The sequence below is a fragment of the Sus scrofa genome, chromosome 8 (genome assembly GCF_000003025.6).
Source record: "Sus scrofa isolate TJ Tabasco breed Duroc chromosome 8, Sscrofa11.1, whole genome shotgun sequence".
In the NCBI taxonomy this organism is placed as follows: domain Eukaryota; kingdom Metazoa; phylum Chordata; class Mammalia; order Artiodactyla; family Suidae; genus Sus; species Sus scrofa.
This window is the reverse complement of record NC_010450.4, coordinates 47,592,218-47,610,913: the sequence shown is the minus strand read 5'-3', so window position 1 is coordinate 47,610,913 and position 18,696 is coordinate 47,592,218. Positions and strand designations below refer to the sequence as shown.

Genomic DNA, 18,696 nt, shown 5'->3' with positions numbered 1-18,696 from the left:
CCAATGAGCCCAGACTCATGCATCTTCCCCTACAGAGAAAAGTGCTAAATTCATTAACTTGAGATGTCTGGTTTTCTTTAATTAACAATAATCTTTTGATGTTCCAAGTACCCCACCTTGTTCCCCCCCACCCCAGGTATCCTGGTCCCTCCCTTACCTCTTCAGAACAGTCCCTCAGAGCTAGCTGAGAGGCCAGCTCCTGTGCCTAAGTCTCCAGTATGTCTTCCAAACAAAACGTAATTCTCAAATTTTAGGTCGTGCTTTTTTTTTCAGTCAACAGTATCTACATAGTAGGTGTAGTAATACATGCATGAGTAATAGAAACTTTAAACAAAATCCTAATTATTTAATATATGGTGGCCAAATTTGACAAAATTCTACTTTCATGAAATTTACACAATATTAATATCCTTAAATTTCCAATATGTACACTTATTTATTCCATAACTAAAAATTAATTAATTTTAATTTTTTTTAGCTTTTTTTTTTTTGCTCCCACAGCATGTGGAGGTTCCCAGGCTAGGGGTCAAATCAGAGCTGTGGCCACCAGCCTACGCCAGAGCTACAGCAGCACAGGATCCAAGCTGCGTCTCCAACCTACACTGCAGCTCACGGCAACGCCAGATCCTTTAACCCACTGAGCAAGACCAGGGATCGAACCTGAAACCTCATGGTTCCTAGTCAGGTTCATTAACCACTGCGCCACGATGGGAACTCCTTTTTTTAGTTTTTTTAGGGCCACATCTGCAGCATATGGAAGTTTCCAGGCTAGAGGTCAAATCAGAGCTGTAGCTGCTGGCCTACACCACAGCCACAGCAACACCAGATCTGAGCCGCGTCTGTGACCTACACCACAGCTCATGCCAACACTTGATCCTTAACCCACTGATCTAGGACAGGGATCAAACCTGTGTCTTCATGAATACTAGTCAGATTCATTACATCTGAGCCACCATGGGAACTCTCCAAAATTAATTTAAATAAAAATTAAAAACCAGTTGTGAGAGAATTCAAGATCCTGTAGTACACTTTTTGAACTTTAAACCTTTTGTTTTTAAATAAACCACCCCCTCCAAAAAAATCCCCCAAACCACCCAACTGCATCCTACTTTTTTTTTTTTTTTTAAAAAAAAAGAGGAGGTAATGAGGTATTTTACCAAGTCATCAGGATGGTTCTAGGGGCAAACAGAACACCATAAGCCCCTAGAGTTAATTTTAGACAACGTAGAAAAATTCCTGGCTCCAGATAGTCTGATGACTCAGGCAGCATACACATGTTAATGATGATGTGCCACATTAGACTTCGAATTCTTTTTTTTTTTTCTTTTTTGTCTATTTTAGGGCTGCACCCCGGCATATGGAGGTTCCCAGGTTAGGGGTCTAATCAGAGCTGAAGCCGCCGGCCTACGCCAGAGCCACAGCAACGCCAGATCCCAGCCGCGTCTGTGACCTACACCACAGCTCACGGCAACGCCGGATCCTTAACCCACTGAGCAAGACCAGGGATCGAACCCACAACCTCATGGTTCCTAGTCGGATTCGTTAACCACTGAGCCACGAAGGGAACTCCTAGACTTCGAATTCTTAAAATGGGGTAGGATGACTGCAAATACACAAGTAAGGTGAGGACCAAGGAAAAAAAATCTGTGCAAATGTTAATTTACTCATTTGCAACAAGGCAACAGACATTACCTGAGCTTGGGATAAGAGTCTGCACCAGGACTTGGAGAGATTCCGCTCAGGAGCCGTGTTGACAAGTTCACTGCATTCATGACCTATGTCCTAGTTGTCAACTCTTCCAATTGAGACAAGCCCAGGGGAGGAACCCAGCGGCGACCCTGCGCCCTTTGCTCTGAACTAGTTCCACCCCCCAGCGGTGGTCCCGCGCGCCCCTCGTAGACCCTCGACTTTGCTCCCCGCGCCCGCAGACCCCTCCTCACCTGGGCTGGCCAGCTTGGCCAGCGGCACCATCATGCTCTCGGCAGCCGGGACCCCGGCGTACAGCGAGGGAGGAGGCCCGGCTGGGGCTCGCCCGGGCACGGGACCACTAGGCCGCGGGGGGCGCCATCCCCGCCGGGACAACTGAAGTCTCAGGCGGAGTCAGCCTCCCTACTCAGCCGGCCACTCTGGCTTCACCGTACTGCCGCCTCTTTCTTGCTGTGCGCCTGCGCCACGCGCGATATGACTGCCCGTAGGACTTCTGGGTCACAGACCAAGACGGAGAGGGTAGGGAACCCTTCCACCCGGGGCAAGCAGAGGACACCAGCGAAGACTACAAATCCCAGGGTGCAACGCGCTTGGCGCCAAGAAGCGGAGGCGGGGCGGTGCGCGGAACTCTAGGAGTTGTAGTCTTCGGCTCAACAGTCCAGGTTGCCCGACTGGGGGTTTGCGCAGGAGTGAAGAGCCGCCCAAGGCGAATTAACTGGTTTCTGATTGGCTGTCCGGAGAAAATGACTGGGCTTCGCGGTCCACCGCCGAGAGACTAGAGGAGGCGGGGTCGCTGGACTTTGGGCGCGAGCGGTTGAAAGACAGTTGGTGTCGGTTCGGCTGTCAAAGTCCGGTCCCGCCGCCCAGCCCGGCTCCATGGAGGACCCTGAGGAGCTGCTGGTTTCTTCGCCTCCCCCGCCGCCTCCCTCCTCTCCCTCTTCAAACTCATCTTCAGCATCTTCCCCAGGCGTCCCGGGGAGTTTGGGATGGCCGGTTCCAAGCAGGAGCAGCGGCCGGACAGTGGACCCCCTGGAGGAGGTGGAGCTGCAGATCGGAGACGTGGGTGTGGCCTGCGGGGCCGGGAGGGGCCGGAGGGACGGGGTCCGCGCCCAGCTAGGGGGGCTGGTGAGGAAGGGTGGGGGTCCGACGCCGCCCAAGGCCCCTTCCCCCATGTGGTGTACCAGTTGAGGCGTTGGGAATTGGGGTGTCCCTCCACCCGCCCCGCCCCGCCCGGTTTTCTTTGTGCCTGGCCATCTGGTTTCCAACACGCGCTGTAACCCGAAACCACACAGATCTCATTCGCCCCCACCTTCGCCTTTGCTGTCCTTGGGTGCTGAGGGTCAGGCTGTGATTTCTTACCCGGGGACTTAAGGACTGCTGTCCTAGTTGGCCACCTGCCCAGAGTCAGCTGACAGATATTATCTGTCCCACCGTCCTGTGCGCTAGATCCAATTAGGACGGGTTAGTCACCACCCCATGGTGCAGATTCCTTTCACTAACGGTTCAAAGACCTCTCCCTCTGAGCACTTGGCATGCCTAGTCTGGATGGTTTCTGTTGAATCTCCAATTTCCAGGCGCCCAGCTACTGGAGCGCATGAGCACACACACACTCTCTGTCTCTGTCTCTCTGTCTCTGTCTCTCGTTCCCCCGCCTCCGCCCACCGCTCCTTCCAAGTGACCCTGTAGGATGGAGTGCTGATGTGTTATCCAGGAACAGTGCTATTTCATGTAGTGGGCGAAGAAAGCATTTGATCAAGGAGTTTTCCACCAAGGGATGATTGTCTACTGCACCTGTTTTGATTTTGTTGATGTTATTTGTAAGCTGAGAGCATCTCTTCTTTGGACTATACATTTTCATAGTCTACAGCGTTCATGGGTAAAAATAGTGGAGCCATGCCCTTGTTACCCATGTATTAAGCGTTATTTATGGAGTCTTTCAGCTCCTTCTGATACTTTGTGTCAAGGGATCCAAGTCTCCTGTTGAGCTAAATCAGACTAGTGATTTGTAAATAAAAAAGTATCGACTGGTCATTTCTCATGCATAATGGATATCTTTCTAGCACATCTTACTTCCTCAAAGCTTACTTCATATTAACGAATTTCTTTGGTTCCCTGAAAGAGCCAGTATTTTAGTTCTAAGATTTTTTTTTTAACTTTTAAAGAAGATAACTTTAAATTTGAGGCATCAGATTTGAGGTTCTGTTATTTTCAGACTGGTTTGTAAAATGAGGTGAAAATTAAAAAAAAAACAACTTATATTGTTTGACTTTTTTTTTTTTTTTAAATTTCAGGCAGCATTTTCCTTAACCAAACTTCTCGAAGCCACATCTGCAGTATCAGCTCAAGTGGAAGAGCTTGCCTTCAAATGTACAGAAAATGCACGTTTCCTTAAAACATGGCGGGACCTCTTGAGAGAAGGCTATGATTCCTTGAAGGCTGACAACTGACTTGCCATGTAATAGTCCATGTGTTCTCACGATATTTGCAGATGTACCATATGGATAGGATAATCCAGCAGTTCTGTGAAATGAAAATGAAATTTTGCTTGGTTTTCTTCATTTTGTGAAAATAGAATGTTATTTTTGATGCTGACTAGTATTTATCTTTAAATACTTAATGTCTGCTAAACTTTCACACAATCTTTTATGAAAGTTAATTCAATCAGTAGATAATATAATGCCACAGTGTTACCAGTCACAAACTAGATAGACCATTTGTTTGATTTGCAAGAAGATACCAAGCATGGCAGAGTTTGAAGTTGAGCCTCATTTTTTTGGAACAAAGGAGATGACTTTAAGGTTTATCACTGTTTGACTCAGCTCTATTTGGCTAATTTCCGTAGAACCAGTTATTGTGTCTTATTTAATTCTGTATTTTCAGCACCTAGAACATTGTTATACAATAATCACTAAATGTTCAGTGACAATACAGTTAAAAGCAGCGTTTTCTCCCTGTTTTTAGCATGAAGATTATAAATTTTTCTTGAAGAAATATTTGAGTCAGAACCTCATTAACTTGGAGAAAAACATTAACATTATTGCTCTCTTTTTTAACAGGGATTTGAACTTTAACTAGTAACATCTTTTTAAAATACAAATTTTTTTGCCCTTCTCTGATGGATTTTCAAAAAAGAAAATGAAACTTGACTTGAAAGAATGCACATTTTTTCCCCTATTTATTTCTAAGGTTAACTGATTTTACAGAAATTTCTTGTATACAATGTTGTTATATGTTTGGTTGCTCTTTTAAAAGTGCCTTATCAGAATTATGGCTGTGTATTATTACTTTTGGAGCTTTACAAGTAATAATCCTAAATTCTTTCTTTTTTTTTTTTTTTGTCTTGCCATTTCTTGGGCCGCTCCCGCGGCATATGGAGGTTCCCAAACTAGGGGTCGAATCGGAGCTGTAGCCACCGGCCTACACCACAGCCACAGCAACACCAGATCCGAGCCGCGTCTGCGACCTACACCACAGCTCACGGCAACGCCGGATCATTAACCCACTGAGCAAGGGCAGGGATCGAACCTTCAACCTCATGGTTCTTAGTCGGATTCGTTAACCACTGCACCACGACGGGAACTCCATAATCCTAAATTCTAAATGTAATAGTTAATTAAAACTAAACAAGTTACTTTTTTAAATGCGTCAAATTTATTTTTATTTTTATTTTATTTTATTTTGCTTTTTAGGGCCACACCCAAGGCATATGGAGGTTCCTAGGCTAGGGTTCAAATCGGAGGTTCAGCTGTCAGCCTGTTCCACAGCCACACCAACGCCAGATCGGAGCAGCATCTGCAAGCTACAGCACAGCTCACAGCAACACTGGATCCTTAACCCACTGAGCGAGGCCAGAGATCAAACCACAACCTCAAGGTTACTAAGTCGGATTCATTTTTGCTGTGCCAAAATGGAACTCCCAAATGCATAAAATTTATATGATGTAATTGTTTTCACATTGTTTGACCTTAATAACATTGTTCTGTTTTAATTGTCCTGTATCTTAGGTTGTGCGCTCTCTTTTCTTTGGTGGGTTTGTGTTATATGTGTCAGTGATTAAGCGAGCTACTTCTCCACTGTATAACTTCAGGACACTCTGATATGGAATCTTAATTCTTTGTAGGTATGGAGGTATGTATAGAACTATATTCTAAGCCCCATAATGGCTGTGAAAGGGTACAAATAGATGGACAGAGGATAGTTTTGTTCAGTATATTAGGTCATAGCTCTTAAAGAGAACACCCTTGGTGTTCCTATACCAAAGAAATGTTTATTTTGATACTAGAAAAAAAAATTTTTCTTATATGTTGTAAAAATTGCAATTTTTAAAATGAACAAAAATAAACTCTTGTTCAAAGCAATGTGTTTTCCATTTCTTTGGTTTCATTATTTTAAAAGTTCGATTGTGCTCATGTAGTCCCACCAGGCAGATTGAATAAATTATTCCAATTTTAGCTGTGTCATAAGTGTGATCTGTGGTACTTGGCTTTTGTTTGTGTCCCTTCCTACCCCCCAACCCTGTGTATATTTTTTAAGTTAGAAAAAACATATTAATTGATTTATAATTTTACAGACTTGCCCTCAGCTAGGGTTAACCCCTGGTTTTAGACAGTGGAGACTGTTAGTTACTTCCTCAACCAAAACTCATAGCAGCTAGTGTCTGGAGTCCACAGGCCCCACAGCTCAACTCTGCTAACAGTTTCTATTGCCATGTATGATCACAGAGTTCATCTTATAGAGAGCTTTAGAAAACATGTCATCCCTTTTTATATTTCTTTTTGCTCTGCTTCATGGGGAAGAACTCAAAGCATAAAGATTTTCTTGAATACTTAAGACAAATTTTTTAAACTTAGTAACTCATTACCAGCTCTACACAAACCTCAGAGGACAGCTCAACATTTCTTTTTACAGCTGCAGCTGCACCACATGGAAGTTCCTGGGCTAAGGGTCAAACTGGAGCTGCAGCTGCTGGCCTACATCACAGCCAGAGCTGAGCGAGGCCAGAGATTGAACCTGCATGCTCACAGAGACCATCAGTTTCTTAACCAGCTGAGCCACAATGGGAGCAACTGACTGATGGAAACTTTTGAAAGCATCAAGAGGCTGAAGTCAATAAAATGGACTTTTAACATTAAAATAGTGTATTGATTTTCAAAAGTTCTGAATATGCTTCAGATACTATGCTGGGAACTTTGTAAATGTGATTTCATGTAACTTTTGAAGAAAGTGATATTATTCCTCTCTACAGAATAGAAAACAGGCGGAGATGAAATAATTTGCATGAGGGTCACTGACACTAGAATTAGTATGGTTGTCTATGCCATACCCAGCTACCTAGCTCTTGGTTAGACTTATTAATGTTCAAGGTTGTAATTTTATTTACGCTCTCCATATGTGATGGTTTATGTGTTGACTGGACTACAGGATACCCACATATTTTGGTCAAATATTCTGGGTGCTCCTGGATGAGATTAACAATTATATTGGTAGACTGAGTAAAACCAATTCCTCTCCATAATATGGGTGAGCCTCATTCAATCAGTTACAGGCCTTGGAAGTGGTGGGTCTTTCTGCCTGATGACCTTCAAACCAGGACATTGGTTTTCCTGGTTCTACAGTAGCTTCTGCATATGAACTTGAACTGGGACATTGGCCCTACAGATTCTGGGCTTGGCAGTGTTCATAATTACATGAGTCAATTCCTTATAATAAATCATTATATATTTAAGTGTGCATATATATATATATGTGTGTGTGTGTGTGTGTGTGTATATATATATATATATGCTTTTGTTGAAAGTCTACCATATTCTTCTTATAGAAAAATTATTGCTGTCATTCCATGTAACAACAGAAGGACCCAGGGAAGCCATATTTGTAACAGAATTAAATTTCAAGTAGTTTACTTTCAAAGGAAATTTATACAATTGTATATTCAACAAATTTGCTATATTTGATTCCAGTATTTTCATGTTTCAAACATTTTTGGTGTATTTAAAACTACCTGAAAACATTCCTGTATAAAGTTTTCAAATTATGAAAGCAAGAAATGTCAATAGCTCAGAGAGCATTGGAACAACTAGCTGAAAAGTTAGGATCCGACAAACTGGCTGACCACATGAACAGAAGGCAAATCCATCCCTTGATGACTTTGACTTTTGCCATAGAGTAAACATGTGCTATGGGGTAAAACATGCAGATCTTTTCCCCTAAAGTTCAGTTCCTAAATCAGTGCATTCTAGCTCTTACTTTCTTTTTCCTTAACTGCTTTATTGAGATATGATTCACGTGCCATAAATGCACCCATCTGAAGTGTACAATTCAGCGGCTTTTGGTATAATTGTAGAATTGTTCATCTACCACTACAATCAATTGGAGAATTTGTTTTTACCCAAGAAGATACTCAGTATTTCTTAAGCACCACCTTCCCAACCCTCCGACCCCAGTAACCTCTAATCTACTTTCTGTTTCTACGAGTTTGCTTATTCTAGGTATTTCATGTAAATTAAATCATACAGTTATGTGAACTTTTGTGCCTGGCTTAGTCATCATGTTCTTTTGTGTCATAACTTCATTCCTTTTTTTGTAGCTGAATAATATTCCATCGTGTGTGGTAAAATGGCACACTTGGTTTATCTGTTCAATGATTGATGGGCACTTGGGTTGTTTTCATCTTTTGGCCCCTGTGAATAATGCTATGACAAGTTTTTGCATACAAGTATCTGAGTCCTTCTTTGGGGTTTATACCTGAGAGTGAAATTGTTGTATCGTATGGAGATTCTATGGTGAGGTTTTGAGGAACCACCAAACAGTTTTTTACAATGACTGCATCATTTTACATTCCCACCAGCAATCAATCTCCACATCTTTGCCCATACTTTTTATTTTCTGTGTTTTTATTATTATTTTTAAATTTCAGCTTCCCTAGTAGGTGTAAAGTGTATCTCATTGTGGTTTTAATTTGCATTTTTCTAATGATTAGTGACACTGAGCATGCTTACTGGCCATTTGTATATCTTCTTTGGAGAAATGTCTATCAAGTCCTTTGTCCATTTAAAAAAAATTGGGTTGCTTATCCATTTTATTGAGTTCTAAGAGTTCTTGATATATCCTGGATATTATCCCTTCTCTGATACATGACCTGCAAATATTTTCTTCCATTCTGAAGGTTGTCTTTTCACTTTTTTGATACTGTTTTTCAATACACAAATGTTTTTAATTTAGATAAAGTCCAATTCATCCATTTTTTTCCTTTTGTTTCTCTTGCTCTTGTTATATCTAGAATCCATTGCCAAATTCAAGGTTTTGAAGAATTTCCACATATTTTCTTCCAACATATTTGTGTCTCAAACTTAGATTATTGGTTCATTTTGAGTTAATTTTGGTATATGGTGTAAGGTAGGGGTCCAACTTCATTATTTTGCATGTGAATATCCAGTTTCCCAGTATCATTTATTGAAAAGACTGTTCTTTCACCCATTTGATTGTATTGGCATCTTTAAAAAAAAAATCAGTTGGTTGTAAATATGAGGATTTTATTTCTGGACTCTCAGTTCTATTCCACTGATCTAAGTGTCTGTCTTCATTCTAGCTTTTCTGACTCACTCCTTCACAATTTTTTAATTCTCTTTTTATAATTCCAAATAACCGTGTTCATTTCAAACAAAAAGATAAGTGGGCAGAAGGGGACAGAGAGGTGCTGTTTTGAGTTAATATTAGAATGTCTTTTTTTCATAGCAATATATATGTGTTTTGGCTCGCAAGTGTATGGAGACTTGAAGAGAAGTAAGCTGAATTCTAAAAACAAAATACCTATACATTACAAACAGACATTTTCTTTGAAGCTCTTATACTGATTATTCCAAAACCTCAAACCTTTATTTAAAATTGTCCGTCATTCTCATGGTTGCTGTTAAGCAAGACAGATTGAGCTCTACCTTAAACTATGAGCTGCAGATAGACTTTGCATATTCTACAAAGTTAAATACAATTTAACATTGCAAACTGAGAAAATTCTATACTATCTACTCCTATGAATTTACTGCAGTGCCATGCACATAGAAGGTACTCAATAAATGCATGGTAGAAGAATAAATGAACCTCTTTTAAGCAGATTTTTCTTAATTTCCTATCCAAAATGTGTACTAGTATACATAAATTATCAATATAATTTATTTCTGTTTATATGGGCATCAGTCACTTTGATTTTTCCCAAATAACCTCATGTCCTTGTCAGCTAATTAATCTTAGCCATTGTTATAAATTATTTGCGGCATTTATTGTATACAAATAAATCCACCACGAAGCATCTCACAATATTCTTTGTGTAGAAATGGGTTTTAGAGTCAGTCAGGAATAGGAATTGAGTCTCGTTGATTGAGAAATTAGTGATAATTCACAGGGGTCTTTGAAAAGAGCCGGCTTCATTAAGTCAGCAGTCATCTCCTGCAGGGGCCACATTTCTACCCAGATGAATGATGGTGCATAGGCTTTCTGACTTCCTTTGCTGTCAATGGATCGTCTTTGTCTGTAGTTATACCAAAACTGATGGATCATTTCTTTGAATGGTCTTGTGGTCAGAGTATAGAGAATTGGGTTCAAAGCACTGTTGATAGGCAGTATAAAAATCACTACCCAAGAGGTTATGGTACCTGCAAGAGAAAAGTGAAACACCTTAAGTGTTTATGGATGTTTACAAGGCATAGAAACCCTTTTTTCTTGTTTATCCCCAGCCATTTTTTGAGTCTGAACTTTTCCCCTTGATGTCACATGATTAAATACCAACCCTATATGTGTCTCCAGGATGCCAATGTTTGAGAGAAGTGCTGATGCTACAAAACAAACGAACGAAAACCAATACGTTTTTCGCTAGGTAGCTTTTCTTGACTAAATCAACAAAGGTATTCTATGAGGTAGGTATGTTTTCTAACAAGTGATGACATATTACTCTGATATGATTCCATTTTAGGAAAAACAATATTGTTTAGTATTTGGAGCATACCTTTTCAAGTGTTTTAATTACTAGATAGTACATGTAGTATTTCTCAAAATATATATACATATTTAGTAGATTTGTTTCCTGCTGTTTGGCTTTAAAAACAGGTATGCATTTTAGGCCTTTGACTAGATATTTTATTTCAGTAAAAATATCCTTGGCTAAACTTTTTTTTTTTTTTTTGATCTTTTTTGTCTTTTAGAGTTGCACCTGCGGCATATGGAAGTTCCCAGGCAAGGGTTCCAACTGGAACTGTAGCCGCAGGCCTACGCCAGAGCCACAGCAATGTGGGATCCAAGTCACGTCTGTGACCTACACTCAGCTCGTGGCAATGCCAGATCCTTAACCCACTGAGCAAGCACAGGGATTGAACCCATGTCCTCGTGGATGCTAGTCAGGTTCGCTATCTGCTGAGCCATGATGGGAACTCCAGCTAAACTTATCTTAAAATTACTGTGGTATATCTGCAACTACCAAATACTCAGGTTTTGATTATAATTTAATTTATGCTATCTTCCCTCTTTTTTTTTTTTTTACTTATAAAAAGAAAGGCACTATCACCAGCAACCGTAGGAAAAAGCAAAATTAAAATTGTGTGTTTATAAATGTTAAAAATGTGACTATGAATTGTATTATACATATAGTTCACAGGATTTCACACATTTTTTACAACTCTATAATAAAATTCATTCAATAAAAAAGAAAGAAAAAGTGTTATGTAAATCCAATGGAATATTACTCAGCCATATAAAAGAATGAAGTCTTGCCATTTGTTACAGTATGGATGGACATAGAAGATATTATGGTTAATGAAATAAGTCAGACAGAGAAAGACAAATATTGTCTGTTTTCAGTTATATGCAAAATCTAAAAAATAAAACAAACACAAATAAATATAACAGAACAGAAACAGACTCATGGATCAGAAAGCAAACTAGTGGTTAGTGAGGAGAGAGGTGGGGAAGGGTAAGTAGGTGAAAGGGATTAAGAAGTACAAACTACAAGTTATAAATAAATCAGAGAAATATAATGTATAGCACAGGTAACATAGTCCATATTTTATATTAACTTTGTATGTTGTGTAATCTTTAAAAATGTTGAACCACTATATTGTATACCTAAAACTACTAGTAATTGTATACAACTACCACTATGTTGTATACCTGAAACCAATTACAATACATTAAAAAAATTTAAAAATCTATTTCATTTAAGACAAAAATTAATGTATAGATATCAATCTAAATCTAAAAGTATTAATCTAAAAATAAAATGGAATGGCTTAGGAAAAAAAGAACTGAACAGTTTCTTCCTAGTAAACATCTTATTGATGAACAAAGTTTTAAGTACATATAAGCCTGATTTATAGTTCTTGAAATGAGTTAGTGTTAGGGAACTTAATATTCTTTCTTAAAGGAGCTCTGTAGCAAATAGATTTATTATTTCTTTACAGAAAGAAAAAAAATGTGTACCTGGTATTTCTACCTGAAGCAATGAAAGAAATTTTAGTACAAAGATAGGTATCCAGCATAACGCATCAGTAAATACAATAAAGAAAAAACGCTTGGCAAGGATCATCTCTTTTCTAACTTGATTCCGAACTTCAGTTGCTGTTATGGTGCTTTGGTGAACACTGTAAAACATGCTCCCATAGGAAAAAACTATGATGATAAATGCTGCCAAATTAATACCTAGTAAGGACACAAAGATTATTATTAATGAATATGAATATTCTTTCAAACTAACAAACATATATGCTTTTAGCTCTTATTATAATATAAAAGGTGAAAATACAAAGACCACAGTATGTTTTCTGTTCTTCCTAGGAATTAGGGAAGTACAAAAATCATGAATGTAAAAAAAAAATTTAAATATTGTCAAAGTCATAAGGAATGATGAAATGTTTAATTTTAGGATAGCATATTAAAATTAATTATAGTGATTCAATGAATCTCTGGGCTTATTAAGTCTTTTTTGTATTTGTTTTCAGTAGTTTGATTAGATTATACTTTGAGGTTATTTTTCATGAGAGAAAACACTGTTGAGTGCTTGGTTGGCTTGGTACTCTCCAGACAAAGACTTGTGTGGCTCCCTTGCATTTGTTCATATTTTAAAGGCAAAGAATTAAAATATGTTTTGCTTATTATTATTTATTTTTTTGCAGGGATCATATCTGAGCCGCCGTTGTGACCTATGCTACAGCTGTGGCAACACCAATCCTTAACCCACTGTGCCTGGCTGGGGATCCAATCTGCATCCCAGTGTGCCAGTACCCCGCCAATCCTGTTGTACAACAGTGGGAACTCCTGTTTAGTATTATTAAAGTGAATGCATGAAATGCAACTCTTCAGTGTCTTGCATTTTAATAAAGTGCATTATATTGGAATTAGTATGAAGTAAAAAGTTGTAAACATTAAAAGCCATAGTGAGATTATTCCAATTCCATAAATTCCAATAAATTCTCATTTATTGTGATTCTAATAAATCACAATAATTCCAATTGTGTTTTATTTCTACATTTGATGAAAAGGCTTATAATACAGAATTTCTTACCAAGAAAAATTGCCACTGAATAAATCTGGGCTCCAATACTTTCTGTGTCTTCTGAGTGAAGAGGAAAACATACTCCATTGGTGCCATAGTAGTTTTTGAACAATTCCTTGTTGCACAGTGGAATGAAAGCCACTATGAAACCAATAATCCAAATGAGAATCAAAACTGTAATGGTTCTGCATTTGCCAGGTCTTAAACATCTAAAAGGATATACAATGCAGATATATTTTTCCAATGTCAGAAATGTCAGAAGTAAGACTGATACTTCTGTGGACAGGATGGCCAAGCATCCCAGAAGCTGACAATGAATGCTCTCCATCCACAGCTGTGCATGTTTATTGTATTCGCCCCGAAACTTCAGGTCAAAGGCTCCGATCACAAATAAATAGATTCCCATTAGGCAATCAGCACCTACAGGGATCAGTACATTTCACAAATTTAGAGAAATAAATAGGTAAGATGGAGTCATCAATAAGCAGTGGTATTTTTTTGGCCACACCCATGGCATGCGCAAGTTCCTGGACCTGGAACTGAACCTGTGCCACAGCAATGACCTGAGCCAGATCCTTAACCTGCTGAGCCATCAGGGAATTCCAGCAGTGATATTTAAAAAAATTCTTTTTTCAGCGCTAACATTTTTAATATTAGTCCCCAATAGCCAAGTTTCTTCTATCCTGGGGTGGGGGTAGGTAATTTTTATTCTAAGAATTCATTTATGGGTAAGGACCACTTCATCCTCTCTCTTTGATAACTACTCTTAGAGCACCTCCTGCAGCCAATTATGTAATAATTTCTCTGTTTTCATCTAACCCAAGTCTGTAAGAACAAAGATCTTGTCTGTTTTATTTTCCCTTCTAGTCCCATCACCTAGAAGTGCTGAATAAATGAGGAAAATGCAATTATGTCAAGCATTCAATTAGGGACAAGAAGAGGATGTTATAATTTGTTTCATTTCTTCCAATGAAATTCTCCGAACTTAACAAGCTAAGGGCATAATTCCAACTCCCAGAGAAAGTCATCCAGAAGTTGCTATGACAGAGTAATGACTATGAATTTTGAGGTCTATAATTTAGAAAATATGCATAATTATAAAGTGCTTTGCAGTCAGTAAAGTATGGGGGGTAGGGAGGGCTTAAAAGATTTACCCAGAGATGGCCTATGCACAACTGTTCTGATTTTCTCTTCCCATTTTAACATCTTTCTCTGTATGTCTCTTTATTTCCTTAATTGTTTTTTCTTTTATGGCTACATCTATGGCATATGGAAGTTCCCAGGCCAGAGACTGAACCTAAGCCTCCGCTGCAACCTGTATCACAGCTGTAGCAACACCGGATCCTTAACCCAGTGTACTGGGCCAGTGACTGAACCCATGTCCCCACAATGACCCTATTCATTGCAGTGGAATTCTTAACTCACTGTATCACAGCAGGAACTCCCTCTGTCTCTTTTTAAACTCTTCCCTCCCCCAAATCAGCTGGTTTTGTTTTGTTTTGATTTTAGTACCTGGAACATAATGAAGGTTTAATATATCCAAGGTAGCCTTATTACTGTACAGTCCTTAGAGATTTCAGAGCATTTCCATATCATTTGTTTCTCTAGATTTTAGGTATCATCCTTTGCCGTTAGCTAGTCTGAAATTAATTTTCTCATTTTAGAGATGAAGGCACTGAGATCCAGAAAGTGTGAGTGAACTGCTCACATTCACACAGGTAGCATCATGATGGTAGGACCAAGCCTTCACTTCAGGTATTCTTAAGTCCCAGATCACCATTTTTTTATATTAAAATATAGCTGATTTACAATATTTCTTCAATTTCTGTTGTACAGCAAGGTGATCCAATCACACATAGTTCCCTGGGCTATAAAATAGGATCCCATTGCTCATATGTTCCAAATGTAAAAATTTTCATCCACCGACCCCAAACTCCCTGTCCATTCCACTCCCACCTCCCTGCCCCCTGACAACCACAAGTCTGCGCTCCATATCCCTGATCCATTTCTGTTCTGTAGATAGGATCATCTGTGCTATATGTTAGATTCCACATATAAGTGATATCATATAGTATTTGTCTTTTTCTTTCTTATATCACTTAGTATGAGAATCTCCAAATCAGCTGTTAATGTGATACACTTCTTTGTGTAACTGCTTCTTGAGCAAATATGACCTATCAGAAAGTCAGTGAGATTTTCTTTTTTTTTTTCTTTTGACTGCATAAGCATTCTACACAAAGATTCTAAAAATCACATCACAATATAAGTCATAAAGCTGGCCCTGATCTTTAAACCCTGAAGTTGTATTCTAGCCTTTACCAGGGAAACTGAACATACTTAAAAATTTGTAGCAAAGAATACATAGTAAACAATTTCTGAGTTGCTTCTTAGGTAGCTGGCAATGGAAAAACAGACATTAGACTTTGAATGAAGGTGGGAGTAAGGCATGGCACAGCACACATTAAAAAGTAGAATATCATGGAGTTCCCATTATGGCTCAGTGGGCCTAGTATCCCTGGCTTCACTCTGTGGGTTAAGGATCTGGTGTTGCTGCAAGCTGCCACATAGGTTGAAGATGCAGCTTGGATTTGGTGTTGCTGTTACATGGATTAGGCCAGCAGCTGCAGCTCCAATTCCACCCCTAGCCCAGGAATTTCCATGAGGTACAGGTGTGTCCCTAGAAAGACAAAAAAAGAAAACAATAACAAAAAAACTAAAAGCAATACATAGAACATCATGTACATCGATGCTTGCTTGAGGGAGTATGGACAAACATTTTTTTAAGAGTAAAGGAATATTTAAATCTATCACCAGATTACAGAGATAGTTTCTGGGGCCCCAGAGTTTCAAGGGGCAGGCCTGTGACCAGGACACTTCTGATTCCAACCTGTGAGACCAGATATTTGAGAACTGTACCTGCCCCATGATTGCCTTAATTATTTTTATCTTGTGAGTAATACTTTTTTATTAGAAAGTAAAAGTAAGCAAAAGCAAACCCCCAACTTAAAAAGTATTTAAGTTTGTGGCTTATGCCACAGCAGGAACTCCCCCTTATTTTCTAATAGCAATTCTTTTATATATAAACTGCAATTTCTGTTCAGCCAGGAAATACTCACAGCAGAGAGAAATGATTGACATGGCATGCAGCTTGTTCTCCGACCTGATATAAGGTCGCATACAGATGACAAAGATGTTTCCAAAGCATGTAACCGCAGATACAACCCAAACGAATACTCTCTGAATAATGCTTGCCAAGAGATTCTCTAAAGATGAGATTCCATCAGTGTTTGGTTTACAGCTGCGAACATGTGGTGCATAGCCACAGTATTGGAATTTCTTAAAATATCTGATGCACAAAGAGAAGGGAAAATAAGATTTTAAATTTAAGTCAGTGTCTACTCTTTATTTTCTCAGCAGAAAGAAAATGTCTTAATATGAGACTCAGAGGAATGTAAAACATTAAGAATCCTAAAGCTTTAAACTTTAATTCTCATTAACTTGATTTTATGGTTAAAGAACGTCAAAGAGGAGTTCCCGTGTGGCACGGCAGAAACGAATCCGACTAGGAACAATAAGGTTGCAGGTTTGATCCCTGGCCTCACTCAGTGGGTTAAAGATCTGGCCTTGCTGTGAGCTATGGTGTAGGTCACAGATGTGACTCAGATCTGGCCTTGCTGTGGCTGTGGTGTAGGCCAGTGGCTACAGCTCTGATTAGACCCATAGCCTGGGAACCTCCATATGCCGCAGGTGTGGCCCTAAAAAAACAAAAAGTTAAAAAAAAAAAAAAAGAATGTCAAAGGGAATGAACCTATCTACAAAACAGAAACAGACTTGTAGTTGCCATGGGGGAGGGGGGAGGGGGAAGAGGGGAGGGAAGGAGAGTTTGGGGTTAATAGATGCAAACTATTACATTTAGAATGGATTAGCAACGAGGTCCTACTGTACATCACAGGGAACTATAGCCAGTCTTTTGTGATGGACAATGATGGAAGATAATGTAAAAAAAGGAATGTATATATGTATGACTGGGTCACTTTGCTATACAACAGAAATTGGCACAGCAATGTACATTACCATAGTTCAAAAAAAAAAAAAGAATGTGTAGGGGAGAGCAGCAGATAGGCATAGTGAACATACAAATGTTAAGACATATCTTAGAATATAAATCAACGGTTAGCGTGTGATTAAGACAATCCATCCAAGGAAACATTGTATTTTTAATGTTCAGTGTATGTAAATGCACTGTTACATAGCTCCATGCTATCAGCTGCAACTGATTTTGCTTTTTCACACAAAAAGAAGAGAAGAGAAGGGAAGAGAGTTAACAGCTTTGTCCTCTGTGATTCTACGGTTTTCTATTAAAGTTATGTGATCTGGAACTACTTGCTAACATGCTTATCTTTCACATTAGATTTTGGTACATAATAAGATGTTCAATAAATATTTGTTGAGTGAATTCTTTCATCAGTAGAGAGATCTTCCCAGAGAATCAGTAATTACTATGGTGTTGCCAATGACACTAACGCCATTTTTCGAGGATCTTCCAAGGATCAGGAATAATTTCTCAAAACAATTCCATGAGGTTTTTATCAGTATTATCATTTGAGGAGATAAACCTTCAAAAGAGGCAAATTATCTGCCAAGAAAATTTTCCAGTACCTGTAGAATGGGGATTAAAATTAGATCTTATTGCCCCTAAAGCCATGTATTCTGGCAAAAAAAATAGCAATGATCTTTGTAGTATAAACAGTTTGTAATAATTCAAGATCAAAACTTAACAATTATAGTATATTGCTCTGTTGTGTAACTCTTGTTGCCTGGATACCAGGATCTGCTACAGTTTCTGCTCAATTCAAGTCTGCTCCTTGAGTTGTTTCTTGGGTTTTAGGAGCTACACCATTTTCTTCCAATAAACTCTGCTTTGCTTAATTTAGTCAGTGTTTTATGTTGTGTGCAAACAAGAAAATTTTACAAGCATGTTCTCTAAGGAGCTACAGAAAAAAACAACCTGAAACCAGAGCATCCTCTGTTAGATTTAAAATACAAGCAAGGTTTTAGAGTGGTGGTTGCTGCCATGATAGGGAATTAATTAACGGAGATCATTCTAATACCTGCTATATATTACATTCAATTAAAGAAAATGTTTCTGAAGCATGTAATTGATGGTGTGATAAGACAGTTCTCTATTTATCCATACATCCTTGCTCCATCATGTGCTGACATCTGGGCAATTTTCCCTGAGGAGGATTTCTCTCTTCCTTTCTCCATTTATATCAATTATTTACAATTATGTTATGTTGTTTATGTAAATTCCTATCTCTTCATCTGGTCACAGATGAGTGAGCACAAATTACTTACTCATCAGGAAAAATATGTGAATGGCATCAGAGCTGAAGAGAGCTTACAACCTTCCTTCCACACTCATGTTCTCTGACATTCACACAAACCTTTTT

General features: G+C 38.9%; 3 protein-coding genes across 20 annotated transcripts in view; 1 reads left to right on the top strand and 2 right to left on the bottom strand.

The window, feature by feature from the left end:
- ETFDH (electron transfer flavoprotein dehydrogenase) overlaps nt 1-2,415 on the bottom strand; it is a 47,391-nt gene extending 44,976 nt beyond the window's left edge. Inside the window, exon 1 of one of the 3 annotated variants that reach the window (XM_003129003.4) lies at nt 1,941-2,415. In XM_003129003.4, coding sequence (XP_003129051.1) covers nt 1,941-1,974 — 34 coding nt within the window. In that variant the 5' untranslated portion in view covers nt 1,975-2,415. The remainder of the gene's footprint in view (nt 1-1,940) is intronic. The other 2 variants (XM_005666668.3, XM_005666669.3) reach the window with 2 other exon arrangements.
- On the top strand, nt 2,365-6,158 carry C8H4orf46 (chromosome 8 C4orf46 homolog). Its single transcript, XM_005666666.3, has 2 exons — nt 2,365-2,766; nt 3,999-6,158. Exons 1-2 carry the CDS (start codon nt 2,584-2,586, stop codon nt 4,152-4,154), a joined length of 339 nt encoding a protein of 112 aa, XP_005666723.1. The 5' UTR covers nt 2,365-2,583; the 3' UTR covers nt 4,155-6,158.
- The window catches only part of RXFP1 (relaxin/insulin like family peptide receptor 1), a 129,868-nt gene continuing 118,753 nt past the window's right edge, over nt 7,582-18,696 (bottom strand). For 12 of the 16 annotated variants that reach the window (XM_021101289.1, XM_005666665.3, XM_005666664.3 and 9 more), the window contains 4 exons: nt 16,360-16,589; nt 13,253-13,663; nt 12,172-12,390; nt 9,555-10,355 (listed from right to left, as the gene is read on the bottom strand). In XM_021101289.1, the coding sequence (XP_020956948.1) occupies nt 10,054-10,355; nt 12,172-12,390; nt 13,253-13,663; nt 16,360-16,589 (1,162 nt within the window). In that variant the 3' untranslated portion in view covers nt 9,555-10,053. Of the gene's footprint in view, nt 10,356-12,171; nt 12,391-13,252; nt 13,664-16,359; nt 16,590-18,696 lie in introns of all 16 variants that reach the window. The other 4 variants (XM_013978691.2, XM_021101295.1, XM_013978692.2 and 1 more) reach the window with 4 other exon arrangements.

Coding starts and splice junctions, on each gene's coding strand:
- C8H4orf46 (XM_005666666.3), top strand. CDS start 2,584: ATGGAGGACCCTGAGGAGCTGCTGGTTTCTTCGCCTCCCCCGCCGCCT. Junction 2,767..3,998: donor TGGAGCTGCAGATCGGAGAC/GTGGGTGTGGCC, acceptor TTTAAATTTCAG/GCAGCATTTTCCTTAACCAA.